The 21191-nt window shown below is 34.1% G+C and overlaps 3 protein-coding genes across 4 annotated transcripts; 2 read left to right on the plus strand and 1 right to left on the minus strand.

The window, feature by feature from the left end:
• The first annotated feature begins 524 nt into the window (after positions 1–524).
• Positions 525–4158, plus strand: LOC140828574 (early light-induced protein 1, chloroplastic-like). 2 transcript variants are annotated; one of them, XM_073191515.1, is made up of 3 exons: positions 525–837; positions 983–1075; positions 3800–4158. In XM_073191515.1, exons 1-3 carry the CDS (start codon positions 691–693, stop codon positions 4142–4144), a joined length of 585 nt encoding a protein of 194 aa, XP_073047616.1. In that variant the 5' UTR covers positions 525–690; the 3' UTR covers positions 4145–4158. The 2 variants fall into 2 exon arrangements, with proteins under 2 accessions (XP_073047616.1, XP_073047617.1); XM_073191516.1 differs by lacking the exons at positions 525–837; positions 983–1075 and adding exons at positions 3253–3496; positions 3602–3694.
• Positions 4159–6233: 2075 nt separating this feature from the next.
• On the plus strand, positions 6234–7578 carry LOC140827897 (early light-induced protein 1, chloroplastic-like). The gene is made up of 3 exons (XM_073190837.1): positions 6234–6529; positions 6816–6908; positions 7114–7578. The coding sequence occupies exons 1-3, from the start codon at positions 6380–6382 to the stop codon at positions 7456–7458; spliced, it is 588 nt and encodes a 195-aa protein (XP_073046938.1). The 5' UTR covers positions 6234–6379; the 3' UTR covers positions 7459–7578.
• Positions 6982–14527, minus strand: LOC140827896 (heat stress transcription factor A-2c-like). The gene is given in 3 exon segments (XM_073190836.1): positions 6982–13482; positions 13485–13770; positions 14006–14527. Coding segments are annotated over 3 exon segments (834 nt in total). The 5' UTR covers positions 14306–14527; the 3' UTR covers positions 6982–13234.
• Positions 14528–21191: the final 6664 nt, after the last annotated feature.

Consider the following 21191-nt stretch of genomic DNA (forward strand, 5'->3'; position numbering starts at 1 on the left):
TACTTCAGCATATTTTGTCACCACACAAACAGACCGCACCAGCAGGTTCTTATGTCAAATCAACATTTTTTGACCTCATATGAGCATTTTTCGGTGATAGATTAGCACTCTAACAAAGTAATATATACTAAAAGCAAAAAAAAAAAAAAATCAGAGTTAACAAACCAAAACCAATTTTTGAATACTTAGCGAAACAAAACCCAAAATAAGACAAGTTTAGTTCAAGATTAAAAAAATTATTTTCCGTTAATTTTTTAGTGGGAAACGAACAAGAATCAATACAAGTACTCTATCAAAAGCTTTTATGTTTTTGGATGCATATTTTGCTCCTAGAATCATTGAGTAATACTAGAGATTCGTGTGATACACACACACATACCTCGACCGACCTTTTGATAATATCCTCACATTAATTTATTAATTAAATGTCCTAGCTAGAAAGAAAGCTGTCCGGTGCCTATGAATCCATCTTTCATACGATGTTGTACAGATTATAAGCCATTTACGTGGAAAAAGAAAGACCCACTATTTCTGTCCACAAAACCTCTATAAATAAACCCCACACTTCATGCACTCCATCATATTCAACCTAATTGCGACTTTTGTTCTTTTATCTCGAATACTGATCATCAACAGCTAAGCTAATTTACTTGTTCTTCATTCTCAGACAAGCTTTTGTTCACGCACAATATGGCAGCTGCAGCAACAGGGATGCAAATGATCTGTGGAGCTGGTTTCAATTCAAGAATTGCTTGTCTGAACCAGTTTGCTCCTTTAAGATCAAGCGTGCCACTTTTTAAGAGGGATATGAAGTTCAGAGTTCGAAGCACGGCTGAGGTATGTGTTTATATATATATATATATATATATATATATATATATATATATATATATATATATATATATATATATATAGTATATGTGAAGTTTATATATAGTTTGCTACTTAAATATTAACAGTACGTAAAATACTGATTTAACAGGATGGTGGTGATGTTGTTGATGAGAAAGAAAAAGCAGCAATTCCAATTCCACCACAATTGTTCTCGACCCCTCCTCCCCGGCCGCAACCTGAGGTAGTTCAGATCTTTTTTGTTTTAATCTTGTAATAATTGATTTAGTACATTTGAGTAATGATGTGAAATTTGATAAATAAATTAAAAAAAATTACATCGTTTAAAATTTTTCCACACCAATTTTAATTTTAATTTTTAAAATACTAGAAACAAAACAACACTTAACTTTTAGTCACACATAAATTTCAATATATATAGCTAATACAAATTTTCAATTCCCACCCAACCACTTAACAACTAATTCCAAGAGAGAAATTTCTTGTTTAATTATTAGTATACATTTTATTTAAAAAAAACAAAAACAAAAAAGAAATGGCAGAGGCCAACCCACCTCGATTCACCTCAACTTGAAGTCTAAATAGATTTTTTATTTTTTTTTAATGGCTGGTTGGATTGGCCCAATACGTTAAATCTAGATGGACGACTTTACTTGCAGTAGTGTTAAATGTTCAATTGCAAAATGATTATAAAAAAAGTATCACATACAAGATCCTAATTTCCCATGATGAAAAGTTAAAATTTTAAACTTCTTTTTTCATAATAAAGTACTTAAATGTTAGATATAACTATGTCAAAGTTTTTCTATACTTATGATTAGGGCTGCAAACGAACCGAACATGTTCGCGAGTTTTTCGAGCCGGCTCGATAAATATTCGATTCGTATTCGAACTTATCGAATTTGAGCCGAACTCGAACACGTTCGAACTTTTTTTCGAGCCGAACTCGAGCCCAAATTATTTTGTTCGATAGCTCGCGAATAGTTCGCGAGCCTTAATATTTTATTAATATAATATAATTATATATATATATATATATTCGCGAGCCTTAATATTTTATTAATATAATATAATTATATATATATATATATATATATATATATTTTGAATATTTCGAGCATTTCGAGCTTTCAAACCTTAATATCCGAGCAATAATTCGAATAGTTCACGAATATATTCGAATATTTCGAGCCGAACTTGAACTCGAACTTCATTTCGAGCCGAGCTCGAGCCCGAATATTTGAAATTATCGAACTTCGAATCGAGCTCGAACTCGAATATACCTATTTCGAGCCGAATTCGAGCCTGACTTTTTTACTATTATTCGGCTCGATTCGGTTCGTTTGCACCCCTACTTATGATACTAAAAATAAAAAATTTAATCATTGCAACACAAATATTAACATAGACATTTAAAATTAGAAACAATTTATATAAAAAAATATTTTCTATTTACATTAAGTAGGTCTCTTGTGAGACGGTCTCACAAATCTTTATATGTGAGATGTGTCAGTCCTACCGATATTCACAATAAAAAGTGATACTCTTAGCATAAAAAGTATTATTTTTTATGGATGACCCAGATAAGAGATTCGTCTCACAAAATACGACCCGTGAGACCTTCTCACACAAGTTTTTGCCTACATTTTTATTATATTTAGATATTTTATATAATGCTCGAGTTGTTTATATTGTTTAAACTAATCGGTGATTTAATTAATTAATGACAAATTTTGGTACAAAATTTGTATCAATGTATATTAAAGAATAACTATCGAAACATTCGTCTTCAGCTTTATTCCATATTCTCGTAATAATTAGAGCTCATGTTTTTATCTAAAATTGAAGATATTTATAATTTTTTTATAAAAATAATTGAGGGGACGAAATTGTTTCTTAGCTTTTATGTCAATCTTTTATTACTCTTTATTTAATTAGTTGTATACTTATTTATACATTAAAAAGTTATTATATTAGTGGTTAAAAAGGTAAATTATAATTTTCCTTTTCATTCTTCCATTATTTATTTAAATTCTGTCAAATTAATTTAAAATTTAAAATAAACTATATAAGGTTATTAATTTTACACAAGACCGCCTTTGAAGTGATGACCAATCACATAACCCTTTAGTTTATTAAATAAAATAATGAGACGAAAAAATATCCTGTGGACACAATTATTATTCAATTATATTACAGAGGACTAGAATTTAATTTGTGTACGTACACATCCTAACTCGAATGAATTTGGTCGAAACCTTGAAAAGAAAACCTGTGCGGTGATCATGAATCCATGATACGTACGATGCTGTACAAATTATAGCCAATTACGTGGAATGAAAAATACCCACGATTTTATTTCTCATGAATCTATAAATAAAGCCCGCACTTGGTAGACTCAGCCACATTCAAACCAAACATCGACTCCTGTACCAAGTCAGCCTTATTTTGGCTTCATTTCAACATCCAATTTATTCTGAGATAAATAAATATACACAATATGGCAGCTGCAGCAACAGGGATGCAAATGATCTGTGGAGCTAGTTTCAGTTCAAGAATTGTTGGCTTGAACCAAAATGTTCCTCTGAGAAGTGTGCTGTATTTTAAGAGGGATTTAAAGTTCAGAGTTAGAAGCAAGGCAGAGGTAAATGAAATAATAAAGTTTATCAAGTATATTTTTAAGTAAAATATTGCTGCTTGATTAATAATTGAACAATGAAATGTTTGAATTTAATTGTTGATTGAATAGGATGGTGGTGATGTTGCTGATGAGAAAGAAAAAGCAGCAGTTCCAGTTCCACCACAGTTGTTTTCTACGCCTCCTCCACCACCGCAACCTGAGGTTAATTTAGTTCCGAGTCATATTTCTTGTTATTACAAAATATAACTATAATCTGATAAATTCATGCATGTATTCATATCATATGTGACCTTAATCTATATGCAGGAGAGCACCAAGATCACAGACATCATGGCCTTCGACGGCCCCGGCCCTGAAAGGATCAACGGCCGCCTTGCCATGATCGGATTCGTGGCAGCCATTGCAGTTGAGTTAACCAGAGGACAAGATATCTTTTCGCAGATACAAAACGGAGGGATCCCTTGGTTTCTCGGGACAACTGTTCTGCTATCCGTGGCATCTCTAGTCCCTTTGTTTAAAGGCGTGAGCGCGGATTCGAAATCGAAGGGATTGATGACATCTGATGCAGAACTTTGGAATGGAAGGCTTGCAATGGTAGGATTGATAGCTTTGGCTTACACGGAGTATGTCAAGGGTGGGACTCTTGTCTGAAAGTTTGTTATGGTCATGTTTAGTTCCATGATGGTATTGATGAAATATGGTATGTAAAGAATTATGTAAATATATATATGAATAATTTAGTGATGTTTTTATGTTGGAATGAATAATTATATATTTCTAGGTTTGGTATGTGATTTATTTTTACATGTCTTAAAATTTATTTCTTCGTGGAGAATTTTTACATATCTTTAATTTTTTTAATTTTATTGTTACAATGAGGTGGAGAGTTTTGGATCCGACACACACTTCTCTTTTAATTTACTGGGTGAAGATGACGAGAAAGGCCATTTTCAATAGCAAATAAGATTTATATGGGCATAACGTAAATTAAACTTCTTTTTCTTTTTTTAAGGGTTTGAAATTTGAGAATTTTTTTTTTTTTGAAAAAAAAAAAAAAACCATGAAGTTAAACAACCCTATTTAATGCTGACAATTGACAAAGTTGTTGGAGCCAGCTGGTGTGCATTAACTGCTAAGCTTCCATGAATCCGTTCGTCTTTATTGAATTTTATTAATAATTTATTCTCTTATTAATATTAAAATTATAAATGATGATGTTAATTGTTTGATTGAAATTTGGATATGACTCATTTTTTAAAAACTAGCTAATGGAAAATTGCCTAAATCTATATTTACAATTCACATGGATTTTATCCAACATACAACTAACAAATCATCTGATGCTCAGGAATGAACATTTGAAAAATGAAGTTTACAAATGGTCCAACTATGGGAAAAACAGGTGACCCGATTATGTGCAGTTCAATACATAATGGTGGAACCTGAGTTCTGATACTACGTTAATATTGAAACTTAAATCTAACTCAAGCTCAAAAGTTCAAAGAGAGATGATTGTCTAAATTCATATATATAACTCTCAGAGTTACAAGTCAACGCCGGAGCGTGAAGTTTACAAGTCAGCGGATTGGACTATTTGTACACAATTCACGCTCCAAATATTCATTTCTGAGTGTGAAGAAGGTATATTAGTTGTCTTCTTGAAAGTTATATATATGAACTTCGATAATCTTCTTTCCATGGGCTAATTGTTGAAAGTTGGATTATATATCAGTTTCAACATTAATGACAATTTAAATACACATACATATACGTGACTAGTTCGCATCTTTTGTAGTGATTTAATAATTTTCTACCAAGAATGTGATGATATTCCAACAGATTGAATTCCAATGAGTAATTCTCATACATATATCTTACAAATTAAAATAAAACAAGGAAAAAAGTTAATTATGGTTCATGCACCTACCGGGGACTAGAAAATTCTAGCATCAGCATTATTGGCTTTCAAATTTCAATTTCCTTTCTAGAACATGTCTGCCCTAAAAAAGTTGAAAGGACAAAAGCTATCGCAACCATATTTACTAGCATTTAAATTTTAAAAGGAAAATTATTTAAATCTTTCATTTTCCCAAAAACTTGTATCAACTACATTTTCTAGAGTGAAATAATATATAAAAATCCTTATTTATCTAGTTTTGCCTACTCAAAGGCGTTGGGAACGTAGTAATTATTACTAATACTGTTGCAAGATAACAATAAAAATTGATGCTATGATTTAAAAAAGATAAAAATTTGTTTGAGACGGTCTCATGGGTCGTATTTTGTGAGAAAGATCTCTTATTTGATTCATCCATAAAAAATATTATTTTTTATACTAAGAGTATTGCTTTTTTTTTATTGTGAATATCGATAGTGTTGACCAGTCTCACAAATAAAGATTCGTGAGACCGTCTCATAAAAGACATACTCTTTAAAAATTTTGAATTGTGATATTATAATTTTAAACAAAATTATCATTAGACTTTCAAACGCACGATTTAAAAAATCTTAATTATGACATTATAATTTTATGCAAAATTATCATTAGACTACACATCCTAGTTAAAAAGACCTTTCTCGAAACCTTGAAATAAAACATGTGCTATGCCTACCATGAATCCATCTTTCGGACAACGTTGTTCAAATTACAGCCAATTTACGTGGAATGATAATACCCACAATTTCTCTGCCCCAAAACCTCCCCCATGCATCTATAAATACACCCACACTTCGTAGACTCCGCCATATTCAAGTCATACTAGACTTTTTCTACCAATTCTAGCTCTACTTTTATTACAGTTCCACACCTACTTATTTTTATTTACTCATACAATTACAATAATTATATAAATTCAGAGTTCTTTTTTTCACGCACAAACAAACAATATGGCTGTTGCAGCATCGGGTATGCAAGTGATCTGCGGAGCTGGTTTGAGTTCAAGAATTGTGGGTTCGAACCAGTTTGTTCCTCTGAGAGTGAGAAATATGCCACTCCGTAAAAAGGATTTGAAGTTTAGAGTTCGAAGCAGGGTTGAGGTACATATCATATGAGCAATTCTTGATTATTATTGCTTTTGGTGTATTATTATTATATCTTTTTCGAATAATCCTGCAGCATATTTTAATTTAAAGATTATGAATTTGGTTTTCAAATGTTTGAATCAACTAAAAGAAACCAGATCTGATAAGGTGAAGTTTAACATGCTTACTTTTTTTTTTAGTAAAGATAAAGACTGTACTTTTATGAAGGTTATTTGTATATTTTGCTACTTATTAAGTATTTGAATAATGAAATGTTCGACTTTAATTGTTGATTGAATAGGATGGTGCTGATGTTTCTGATGAGAAAGAAAAAGCAGCAGTTTCAGTTCCACCTCAATTGTCTTCCACGCCTCTTCCGCCGCCGCAACCTGAGGTTAGCGGATTCAAACAATTTTATATTTTGAAATGATTTTAAATAATTTTGGTGACGTTGTCTCAAAAAAACAGACACAATGTAATTTGTTGTGATTTGGGTAACTAATACTTGCGAATCTTCCAAGTTTTACAGAATTCTTATCCGTAAATTTCCTTTTTCTAACATCATATATATCAAATGTATAACTTTACTATATGTCTAGGAGAGCGCCAAGATTACTGACATCATGGCCTTCGACGGGCCTGGTCCGGAAAGAATCAACGGCCGTCTAGCGATGATCGGATTTGTGTCAGCCATAGCTGTAGAATTAACCAGGGGACAAGATATCTTTTCACAGATACAAAACGGAGGGATCTCTTGGTTCGTCGGGACGACTGTTGTGCTATCTGTAGCATCACTTGTCCCATTGTTCAAAGGCGTGAGTGCGGATTCGAAATCGAGGGGATTGATGACATCTGATGCAGAGCTTTGGAATGGAAGGCTTGCGATGTTAGGGTTGATAGCTTTGGCTTACACCGAGTACGTCAAGGGCGGGGCTCTTGTGTGAAGATTCTGTTGGTGTTGACGTAGCTTGGTATGGTAAAAGAATGATGTAATATTTTCAAGTGGGAATATGTTTAAATCAATACATCTTGGTTCGAGAAGTTAATGGCTGCCCTTTTTTTTTTACTCGGAAACTGTTAAATATATGTTTTAGAATCCCATCTGAATTTAAGTCTAGATTAGTTAAGAGTTCTTGATGTATTCATACATGTATCTCAGTGGCTAAAGTCAATTATAACGTGTGGTTCACCCTATTTGGAAACCTGTTTTTTTTTTTTTGGATTAGCGACGGTTGTGACGGAAACCGTCGCAAAATTAGCGACGGTTTATTATAACCGTCGCCATATAGCGACGGTTGTTGAAAAACCGTCGCAAAATAAACTAAGCAGCCCCCCTCCTGTCGAATTCTTAGATCCGCCTCTGGATTAAAACATGGCAAAATATACGGAATGACGCCTTTACGAAACATGGCAAAAGCGGTGGGCCAAACCGTTGAATTAGCAACCCGTCTTGAGCATTAGTAAACGGTCACCTTCCTTCCAACTCCAGCTCGTCTGGAGTTTGCGCTCCTCAGAGACAGTGGCCACAATCTACGGAATGACTTTCACCATAGAGATTTCATCAGTTTCATTAGGCGCGTGCTTCCCTTGATCCTGAAACACCTCGCATCCACCCAAGCCTATTATCACTTTGAGAGTATGTACCCAGAATTGGTATCTTATTCTTTGATATCGTTCATTGCTTCCATCGCCAGTTGAGCTGCATCATGGTGCAGCATTGCTTGTATCTCATCTTCAACCTCCATTTCCAGCTCACCTAGAGCTTGATCTCCTTCGAGGCATTGGCCATTAAACATGAACATGATACAGTCATAGTCCACATATTGACGTACACAATAGGCATTAATAAGCTTCTTTGTCCTTCTCTTCATCAAGAAAAACACCCGGTCCCTATCCTAGCCATGCACTTTAAGGCTGATATTGGCATCCATATTTTGTTAAGCCAGCTAACTTTTGGCTTTGACTTTATTGACTATCTTATATAAAAAAAATATTTATTTTAATAATATTTTACGATTTTATCCAATTATGATATTTAATTTATCTGTATATACATGCAAGCTGTAGATATTCCTAGAATATGCATAAGGTATCACGAGGTTTGACTCTTAAAGTAAGATCATGAAACTCATTAGAAAATGTACCATATATTCTTAACATGTTCCTAGTCAAATCAGCTGTCTCATATAAAGATAAAGGTCATTTGAACTTGAGACTAGCATATGTGATGTAAATGTCATGTTTCATAAGTAAGGGCATAAAGATGTCCTTTCATATAGATAAGTTATAATTTGATGATGCACTAAACAACTCTCTTCTGGACTGTCCAATCGGTTATCACTTGTCGAGTAAAATAGTACGTCTTTATGATTGTAGACCATTCATCTTTTGTCCCGGGACAACGTAAACGTACTAACATGTCACTACAACAAAAATGGCTTTCCGCAGCGTGCAATGCAAGCGGTTAAAAGTTCAAGATTATCCGCGGCGTATATGTGCACGCTGTTAATACTATTATCAACGGCGTGCATATGTACGCTGTTAATACAACTTTCTGCAACATGCAGTGTACGCCGGTGTTAGTGAAAAAAGTAAAAATATTAGCGACGGTTTTTGACAAAATCGTCGTAAATCGGCGACGGTAAAAATCCGGAAAATTGTCGTTGATTTAGCGACGGTCTTTAAATTTAGCGACAGTTTTATAATTTCGCGATCGTCGCTAAATTTAGAGTAAAAAAAAAAATTACTTTTATAATTTAATAAATTATTATAAAAACTACAATAATAATACTCATTCTCTTAATTAACAATTTAAAAATTAATCATAAATTGAAACAAAAACACGTATCTAAATCGAAACTAAGTAGAGAAAAATTTGAAGTGTTGTGAATTAAAAGGAAACGGAAATCGGATATAAATAGAGAATTTGCGATTTTTTAGCGACATTTTTTATAAAACCGTCGTCGATGTACATTTATTAGCGACGGTTAACGCAAACCGTCGCCGATCTTAAATCGGTAAAATTGGGCGACGGTGTTAGATAAACCATCGCTCAATTAGCGACGGTTGTAAGAACACCGTCGCTAATGTTAAAATTCGTACTCATTTTCCGCAGCGTGCTAATAATATGCATGCCGTGAATAACAATATTGAAGGCGTGCGATTAATGTACGCCGTTAATGTCTGAACACAAATTTTTTAAAAAAAATATGATTTAATTTTAACAGCACACATAAAAATGCACGCCGTTAATAGTATTATTAACGGCGTGCATTTATTGTGCGCTGCGGAAAATCATTTTTCTTGTAGTGTGTATTTTGATCTGTTTGCCGACTTTATTGAGGGTTATCAAGTAGCGAGCTATGGTGTAGTTTTGAAATACATAGGAGCTAATACATTGTAGTCGGAGATTCACCATTTGCCTACGGGTAAATATATCTTATGTGACATGATGAGTTACTAGTACAAGGAATATTTGGTCATAGTAAGACATGTGCATTTTGGAAATATGTTTCTTCTGTTGCACATATCATATCACTATTATTACTCAAAGATATATTACATCGTCATCGATTTCATTTGCAACTCTCAATGTACTAATGGTTACAGATTTGATCGATATATATGAGTTGAAGGGACCATACCATAAGCTAATCATAACTTAAGGTTTTTGTAGGTATTATTAGTGATGCCTAAGAGATCATGAGATGATGCAACTAGACGCTCTTACCAGTATCCGATCGGTAAAATCAGAATTGAGTTCTGACATTCTTGATCAATTTGTTGATAAAAAGAATGAGGCTAATTAAGGTGCCCCGAATAAGAATAAATGTTATTCTGAATCACAAGATGTTGTGAACTCACGGCTAACTGTATTCCAGAACCATTGAGGATCACACAAGTATTGGATTCTCTGTTCTCGTTGAAATAGTCAAATTTAAGGTGTTGAATTTGACGACTGTAGTTTGATGGATATCAAACAGATTGCTTATAAAAGAATTTATAAGTAGATTCTATTACTGAAAGTTTTGGAAGTTTTCTTAACTCCCTCATAAAATTTCGGCTCACAAGAAAGAATCACGGCCACTTCCACGACCATATCGCCATCGGATTTCTGGAATCCAGGCAATCCAGTCTCTACGTAAAGTTGGTTGAGATCTCTAGTTCGATCTAAACAAGGAAGTCGGTCTCTTATCTGGACTTGATTAGATAATCAAAGGAGGGAAATCCATTCGTAGGGTAAATAAGAAAGGCTATATCCGTTTAAAATCAGGAATAGTTGGAGTCGATATTACATACGGAAATCATTATAAGCATCTTGAACTCCGATCAGACTTTGACTTGTGAATATGATTTGTAGATTATCATCTTAGCTTCGTAACGCATACCGAATCGTTTCATTTGGATAACCAAGCTGGTCAGGCTGACCAAATTACTGGAACTGCTTATGCCCAACTGATTGTTGTTTTCGTGCAATCAATTTGGTATTTCAACTGTCAGTTTGGTATAGATAAGATTCCATTTAGCCTAACTGATATAAAATACGTCTTGTTCCAAATTGGATTTTCTGTTCAGTCGTGTTGACGGCTAGTCATTTGGATCATTGATTTGTGAGATATTATCAAAATATCAAATCTTGCCAGATTTTCAGTTGCCTAAATTCAAGTTTCAGCTTCCATATTAAGTTAACTTCAAATTTGAGTAAAAATACTAGAAATACAATATTATGTTTTGTTGGCATCATAATCAACATTTTCAGAATTTTTTAACCAAACAGTCTTCCCCTTTTTTATGATAAAAAAACTTTGATAAACTTGAATAAACAATGATTTCAACTAACATATTCAAGTGGTAAACTGAACATGCTCAACTGAACCAAATTGATGAGGTATATTAAAACCAGCCTTGCTGATCTTAGCATGCGCAAAATCAGTAGTCCCATAATCATTTATCAGAATATTAAACTCTGATTCAAACTTTGACTTGTGAATATGATTTGTAGATTATCGTCTTAACTTCGTAACGCATACTGAATCGTTTCATTTGGATAAATCAGCTGATCAAACTGACCAAAATACCGCAACTTCTCATATCCAACTGATTGTTGTTTCGTGCATTCAGTTTGATTCTTCAACCGTCAGTTTGGCCTAGCTAACATCCGATTTAGCCCAACTGACGTGATATAAGACTTTTCGCAAATTGAGTGTTCTATTAAGTTGTCATGGTGGCTGGTCATTTGGATTAAGGAGCTGGGAGATATAAACAAAATACCGAAGCTTGCCAGATTTTCAATTTGACAAAATTCGAGTTTCAGCTTTTGAGTTAACAACTTCACACTTGAGTAAATATGTTAGAAACACAATAACAATTTTTGTTATAATCAAAATCAATTAGAGTTTCTAAACCCAACAACTCAGATAAAGATTTCATCGAATATTCAACAAGTGGCACCGTATGTGAGAATAATGGGATCTTCAAAGTTTGATATTGAAAAGTTCTATGGGAAAAATTACTTTGGCTTGTGGAGAGTGAAGATGAGAGCAATTCTTGTCTAGCGAAGAGTGATAGAGACGCTGAAAGGTGAAAAATCACACACCGATTCACTGTCTACAAAAGAGAAAGTGGATATTCTTGAGAAGACGCACATCGCAAGTGCAATATGGATCCTAACTAATCAAGCAATCCTTCAGCACACATTTAATAGTTTCTTATATAATAATTGATGATTAATTTGTGTGTTAGTATTTTGGTTAAAAAATAATGGTATTTGAGATTAAGAGTTTTATCGATCATTTGTTTAAGTTTGAGAGGTATTCTAGGAGTTTCAGTGGGCAAGAGATCGGATTTTTGCAAATTACTTGTATTCGCAAAAATCTTCTAGTGAATCAATTTGTACCTAGTATTTTGCTTCAAAAATACTTATAATTGACATTTAAAAAGTTGGATTGGAACCAGGCCAGAACTGGTCCGATGATACCGACTTGGACTTCCGATTCAAAATATACAAAAAAACCTCGGAACTAGAATCAAACCTGTTTTCAAACGGTTCCGTCCTGTTCCTGGATCTTCGACACCAAAACCGGTAAGAACCAGAACCAAAGAACCTTTGAGCATGCCTACCTAAAACACGCATGAATCTCAAACATCATATCTCATTTAAAGGAAGCACTGATTAATAATTATTTTTAAAATCATATAATATACATATATTATCCAAGAGATAAGGCAGGCTAGTCATATAATATACAAATTACGTTCTTACTTGAAAGCCAGAACCGAATAATCCCTAAAAACCTTAAATCTCATCACCCATCTCACCAAGTGTCCCAATATCATATATCTCCTCATTTATTAATTCTTCCCAGAACCTTTCATCTACTGACTTGTATTTTAGTTTTCCAACCAATAATCCCAGTTGCTCAACCAAATCATCTCCACCCTCCTCATCAGAAAGTGTCCCAATTTCACCGATCCTGTCATTCATCAATTCTTCGAAAATCCCTTCGTCAACTGGCTTACATTCCCCTCTTTCCAAAGATTTTCCCCCCGTGACCAGTTGACGTTTTTGCATACTCAAAGCCAATTTCTCAAGCTTCAAATCATCAAATCTTGGAATGTCACCATACTCTTGAGGCTCTACTTTAACATACAAGTCTCCATCGTCCCCAAACTTCCCAGTTCCAACATCAATTTTGTCCCCATTTCCTTCACTTTCTTGGCCTAATTCTGTAATACAAACATTACCAACTGTGGGGATATTCGAATTTTCCCCTCTTCATGGAACACTAATTTTTCAGCCCCAACAATTTTTGAGACATGGTTTAATATTCTTCTTCTCCTTTTGTTGCATGTTACTCCTTGTGGGTCTTTCTTCTGGATTAAAAGCTGCAATATTCGTTGCAAGAACGTTGGGTTCTGTATAGCTTTTGCCAACAAACTTACAGTTTGTTTTTGCTCCATTTCTGCCTTTTGAGCCTTTGTTCCATTGTTTTAAGATATGACAAAGTCGTTTGTTGTTGCTGCCTGAGTTTCAGTAATTCCATCACCAGAACTTGCTTGTTGCGACTCAAACGATCAATTTCTGCATCTAATCCAAAACTTCCCCCCGTCACGCACGAACCCAGACTTCGATTCGTTGTTTGAGAACTCGAATATTGGATCTTTCTTCTTATGATGTTTTTTAGAAGATGCCTTTGTCCCCTTAGAAACACTTCATTTGCAAACTCCCACCTGTCTGGATTAACCTTCCTGAAACCCTGAGGTCACTTTTCACAGTCTATACTTCACAATATGTCTAGATCTTGTGAATATTAATGCAGAAAACATAATTTCTTTTAGTTTAAATTGCAGAATTTCATGAAAACTTAAGGATCGAGGACTTTGCTTTTAGATCCATTCAACACAAACTAAGGCTCTGGCACTAATAATTAATTCATTTGACTCTGACTTATACTGATTAATTCGGGAAAAAAAATTAAGAATATTACTCACATAAGTATTAAGCTGCCTCACAAAACTTGAGAAATTACTGTGCTTGAAGTACTTTGGAAGAAGATTGGTGGCAAAATTTTTAGGATCCCAAACAATGAAACTGTTGTTTCCTCGACTCCACGAAACGAATTCATCTGTACTTGGATCTTCAACAAAATCATAAGTTTTGCTGAGAAATGGCGGAGGACCAGCCTCTAGCAAAGCCTCCAATGGCCGAGGAATCAGTTCCTCACTATCCCAGTACTCTAATGAGCTTGATCCAACGTACTCCTCCTTCAAAAAATCTATGGAATAATTCATAATCTTTTCTCGGATTTTCTTTTATATATATATAATATACTATAACAAGATCTGTAATCAAATATTTTCGAGCAAAAAGCTATCCTTTCTTTCGTGAGATTTTTTGAGTCAAATCTGGAGGTTAAATAAGATCATCAAGAATACTAAACCAAACTGTAAGTTGAGAGACACTATGATAACAGGAAGATACAATTTCTTTTTCATTGTCTTTTTCATTTTGTTTTTGTTTTTTTCAAAGAAAATTGAAGGGATTCAATTACTTATTTAAAACTGATAGAAGGACATTAGGGTTAAATAGAACAATTAATTAACGACAAAACTTGTAATGAGACTGATCTCACGAGTCGTATTTGTGAGACGGATCTCTTATTTGGATCATCCATGAAAAAATATTAATTTTTATTGCTAAGAGTATTACTTTTTATTGTGAATATAGGATAGGATTGACTCGTCTCACGGATTAAGATTCGTGAAAGACGGTCTCATATGAGATCTACTCTTAATTAACAGGCTATTAAAGATGAAAAATAAGTAAATATTTAAAGATAATAGTGTATTGAATTATTTAATTGCAACATGCATTTTTTTAAAAAGCCAAGTGCAGCAAATGGAAAACTTGATTAAATAATCACAATTTGTATATGTTAACCAATCAATATTTTGTATTTTATTAAAACAAAACATTTATTTTTTTTAAGTAAATTTTTCAAAAGCTTGCAATATTATATATTAAATTCGGACAATAACCGTGCCCACGTAGTGACAACTCATTTTTGACACGCGGCACATTACTGTGTGGACAATAATATTGACAAGGTACTGCCAACTAATAATTGGACACGCGGCATCTTGTTACGCCAATGAATCCACTGGCACTGAAATATTTCACAAAAGATCCTCCAAATATCAAGTATTTGCTTTCTTGCCTCTTTTGCGCACGGCATTGTCACTTATTGTCACTTCCTTTTGACGGCAGCCACAAATTTTAAATTATATTTGACATCCATATTTCGATGAAGATATTTTCGGGATTTCACTGCTAACTAATGAATTATTGATTTTTTTCATTGCATGTATTGTATTTCAGTTATCTGTCCAGCAATTGATATCAAATACAAAATTACGAGTTCGATTTTCATTGATTACAAAAATGAAATCGAGAAAATTATTAAAATACAATAATTATATTTGTTTGACAGAGAAATAATATTAAATTATATGTAACATTGACAAGGGTCTAATAGGGATCAAAAGAGTCATGATTTTTTTACTAGACTAGATTATTACTGTATGATTATTACTGTTTAGGAATATTCAGAATTTTGTCGGATACAGACAAGTGGGATGTAATGGTCGATACAAGTGGGATGGGTGTAGTCGAATATATTCAGATATTTAGACAAGTGGAAATTAAAATCGATTGTAAGATAATTTCATTTTCTTTTTTTTTTTTTGTTGCCCTATTTTGGAGGCATGTTTGGGAGAGTGTCATCCATCCCTTAGACCAAAGCAAAGGTTTATCATTTGTAGGAAAATATTTGGTATAAAGATCTGTGGCCGATTAAAGAGGATCGGTTAGTACCTTGAAATAGAGATATTAATGCATGATAAAAATTATGTTCAGTACAATTTTAACGTCTCAGATGTGACGAATGTCCCTGTTGTATCAAAATGAGTCTTTTCAGCGTGCTTATATCATCACTCACACGCATCCTAAGAAACTTCTCAGGGGTCACACATCTCAGAATTATCTCAAGTCAAACATGTTTAATTTTGAAGTTCTTATGTGATGAGTTCTTGAAAAGAAGATGAGAACACGCATCCTAGAAAACTTCTTAGGCGATCAACCATCTCAAAATTATCTCAGGTCAAGCATGCTTAATTTTGGAGCTCTTGACTGATGAGCTCTCGAAAAAAGATGCATCTTCTTTTTTGGAGCTCATTACGTAAGAACTCCAAAGTTAAGCGTGTTTGACTTGGGACAATTATGTAACGAGTGACCCTCTGATAGTTAGGGCACGTGTGAGTGAGAACATAAACACGCTGAAAAGACTTGTCTGATACAGTGAGAACAGTCGTCGAATCTAGGACGTTACAAAAAACTAATTTATTATGAAAATTCGTAGTTATGAGATATGTGCGGTCCATAAAAAATTAGGAAGGAAATAGTTTTCTGTAATTTAAAATCAAATTACTAATTTTTGAATTTGGAAGGATGGTTTTAAAAAATTAAATAAATTTTACCAATATACCGAAAGTTAGTATGTATAAAGCATATTTTAATTAATAGTACAGAATATTTCAGTACAATTTGTTCTTTTGCTACATAATAAGATAAAAAAAATGAAGATATTTTGATAGAGAAAAAAATCTAGATTTTTAGCCTGTGACAATATATTATATATTATATTATATATGGCAAAAACTTGTGTGAGACGATCTCACTGGTCGTATTTGTGAGATGGATCTCGTATTTGGGTCACCCATAAAAAAATATTATTTTTTATGCTAAGAGTATTACTTTTTATTGTGAATAGGGTAGGGTTGACTCGTCTCACTGATTATGATCCGTGAGACGGTCTCACATGAGACTCACTCTATATATATATATACACACACATATTTATATATGACAGATGCATATCAGTTTTTTAAAAAGGGTTAAAAATTTAATTAACTTGGATATGAATGTGTGTATATGTAATAATTTAATAATATATATTTTTATATACACTTGTTGAAAATTTATAATAATAAATATTGAATATCAACCTAAACAACGTTTGAATTAAAAAATAGCGACATGGAAGAAAAAGGTGCCACCCCTCCTTTTGAAGAAAATAAGAGTGGACAAAATAACCAAAGCATTATGGAAATGACATAATTTGTAAAGCTTATTAATTTTCATTTTCATTTTTGCAAAAAAGTTACGTGGCCCACTCATGAAAACAATGACGCGATTTGTTCTTCATTGTTAGAAAAAAGCATAGCACCATCGTATGGTGGATAGAGATACCCATTCATTCATACTAGTAAATAAATAACATATAATTTTTATGTGAGTACGAATATATATTTTATTTGAACTTGTTAAGCAAAGAATGCTCAAGATTTTTGTTAATGATTAAAATTTATTAGTTATCGAGATTTTAAGTTTGGGATTTTGATCTAAATCCATTCATAAGAAATTTTCTCCTAACTAAAAAAACTGGCTCAAGTTCTTTTTTTTTTTTGGTACCTGATTACTTTCATATAATTTATGGAAAAAATAGCAAATCAATCCATCGTTGCCACGAAAAAAATGAGTAAGATACCAAAGAAGATAAAAACTAAATTTAACGCCCCAGATTCGATTACTATCCCCACTATATCAAAACGGGCCTTTTCAGCGTGCTTATGTCCTCACTCACACGCACCCTGAGAAACTTCCCAGGAGGTCACTCATCTCAAAATTACCCCAAGTCAAGCACGCTTCACTTTGGAGTTCTTATGTGATGAGCTACCGAAAAGAAGATGCACCTTCGTGATATGAGTAGTACAAATCAAATATTTTAAGCCCTCTTCAACTGTGCAGTCCATTATATTGAACAGTCTCGGAATCTCTCTCATTCCCGTGTGGGTCGGTTCATTCATGTTCTCTCTACCTAGAAGCCTACCAGGAGCCGCTCATTGTCCGTGCAACTGATGGCACCGGCGATCACCCCCCGCCCTCTTCGGCCCCGGGCCTCACAAGCCCACCAGCTTCTTGGTTCGTCCCCGAACCACACCGAACTAAGAGAGGTCGGCTCTGATACCAACTGAAACGTCTCTCGTTTTAAAAGTGCATAAATAATTAATTATTTTTTTAAAAGCTCACATTTCCGAAAATAAACCTTTAAATATTTTGCATGCATGTGCTGAGAAATATAACATTTAAACTTAAATATTTGACAGTAACCATTGTGCAGTTTAAAATAACCAAACTCATCCCAAAATTTTATGCAAACATAAACGAATAAAAATTCTTAAAATCATCAACGTATAAAAATGTTCATATCCTCTCATATCTCATAAATCATAACGCGGAAAACATGCGGTACTCGGGTCGTGTCACCGCACCAGGTCTGCCTACTCAGAGTTCAACACCTCTTGTCTCCTGCTCAAAATGCTCACCTGCATCACACACGCCTAGTGAGTCTAAAGACTCAACACACCTGTACCAGTAATAACAAGTACATATACGTAGCACACAACAGTGAAAAATAGCATAATCAACATACATTTCATGAGCTTAAAAACATGAATATATTTGTGTCGTGTAAAATTGTAACGTGTCAAAACATGTCTTATCATGTTATTATATCATATGCGTAACTGTGACCTGTCAAAACATGATAATAGCATGTATCATCGTATCAGCATACACGTGTTAAAATCTTAATTTGAATTCCGTTCATTAGCTGTGATTTTCGTGTCATCATATTCATCACTTAATAAAAACATGCATATACGTAATTTTTCCTTTAAACCAAGCATGCACCTTATTTATCATAATGGCGTAAATATCGTAAACATGATGCATAAATATTTAAATATCATATATTTATGCTCAGGGCGCTGCCTTGACCAAAATCTCACCCGAGTGCAAAATGACCATTTTGCCCCTGGAAACCCGGAAATTATCATTCCAGCCCTGGACCTCTAAAATTGACCCGAAGCTTACCAAACTCCTTAAAATGTCCCAAAACATTTTTAAAAGTAATCTTAGACATAAACTCGAGCTAAAATTAGAATTTAACCGACTTGTTTAAAAACTTGGATCGAAGTCTCAGTTTTAATCCGAAACGACTCGAAACTTACCCGAAATTTTCCCAACTTACTATTATATTTTAAAAACACTATGAAGCTCATAATACCACAATATTAGGCCCAAAACTCTCGGCTGTTAATTCAGAACATGAACAAATATTTCGGCCCTTCTTGTTATGCCATCTCATGCACTACCTTTCCCTAAACTCACGCCTCTACCCTCAACCCGACGCACCAATCACGAGCCCACACACTAGGGACTTAGATCAGAACTTAAGGTACCCAACCGACTCAAACCACCGCCCCCATGCACACTCATACCAGCCAACAACCGAGGAGCAACACCAAGCCCCCTACCGAGACCCAAAACGCCTCTACCTGGTCCGATCGAGATTCCTGTCGCTCCAGCATGTTTCAAGCCACCCCAGACTCCAACTCAGCCCCATCAGGGCCTGGTACAGTGCAGGAGGAGGCCCTCGCACAGCTGGTGCAGCAGGAAGGCATGGATCGAACCCACGTCACCCTTACAACCGTTCGGCCCTCACTCTATCCTATCAAAATCCGATCGATCTGCACACCAGCATTAGAATCTTATCAATCACAACCTAGACAGCTCCTTACCAACGAACTACGGCAGCCCCTTGCAACAACAAAACCAGAAACGTGAGTACAAAATCATAGAATGCACAATTACATGAAGAACCGAAAACCCTTCTGGTTCATGATTGGATCGAAGGTTTTATTGCATGAATGCACATGCATCAGTATTATATACATGTGTGATGCAGAAATAATGGAACAAAACGTGCCTTATGATCTTGATGCACCAACGCTTGAATGACACGGACGAGGAAAGGAATTGGAGGAAAGAAAAAGAGCACCGAAAATATTTGTAGCCACAAGGTCACGAGGGTGATTGTGAGTGGAGGAGGTGGGCGGCTGTTGGGAGGCACTTAGGTTTAGTGGGGAGTTAAGGGAGGCAATTAGGTATAATTATAAGGTTTAGGATTAATTAAATGATTGAATATTAGATAATGGACCTAAATTAGATAATTAAAAGTTTAAACAAAATTAATTAAGCAAAATAAGCTTAAAATAGGCTCATTAAATCAAATCATATTCCCGAAACATATTTCCTCTTGAAAAGGTTTTGAAAATACTAGCCGAACCCTTAAAAAAAACCTCCGTTTTGATAAAATTTGCGTACCGAGAAAACTTAAAAACTGCGGGTAAAAATACCAAAAAATCTCCATTTTGAAAAATACACTTAAAACGCTTCCACTTAATTTATAAAAATAACTCGTGTAATAAAATAATTTTTCCTGATAATTCTCCGATCTTCGTTCCTCGTTCGGACGCAAAATGCAACTTAAATTCTAATGCATGAAACTTTAAAAATATCATGAAATAATTACTATCATGCATGAATTATGCATAAAATAATTAAACACATAATTTATAAAATAAACATGTATTTAATGCTTAAAAACAATGTAATAAAAATACAAAAGAAAATTAATAAATTGCATGCATGTGGTACATGATGACTTTCAAATTTTTCGGGACGTTATGCAGGATTTGTACTTATATATACTGAGATGTATATATGTTTTTATGTCACTATGTTCCGCATTGTTTTTTTTTTAAAAAAAATTAGACCCTATTTATTTACAATCTTCCCCCCTTAAATTGAATTTCGTCCTCGAAATTCGCTTACACTTAATAATCAAAAAAGTTTAGACTCTTACTTCTAGTATATAACGGATTATTTCATGCTAGCATTAGGGTAGTACCCTAATGCTAGCATGAAATAATCCGTCATGGACCCCACATGTCCAAATCAATTTTGGGCCCTTGGATCTAGCATTAGGGTACTACCCTAATGCTAGCATCTCATCAACCCCCAATAACGCACGCTCCTGCGGCACTACTCTGGTAAAATAATAAATCTTAAGGTGTCCTTATGTCTCTTCGATCCCGATTAACTCTACTTTCTAAATCATCGTTTGCGAAACTCAACTTAGAACGACTCATGGTGTCCTAGTTCAATTTTTTTTCTATAACTTCGGATTTCAACTTTTCTCAAAATTTCCAATAT

This window comes from Primulina eburnea, chromosome 3 (assembly GCF_022965805.1).
Source record: "Primulina eburnea isolate SZY01 chromosome 3, ASM2296580v1, whole genome shotgun sequence".
In the NCBI taxonomy this organism is placed as follows: Eukaryota; Viridiplantae; Streptophyta; class Magnoliopsida; order Lamiales; family Gesneriaceae; genus Primulina; species Primulina eburnea.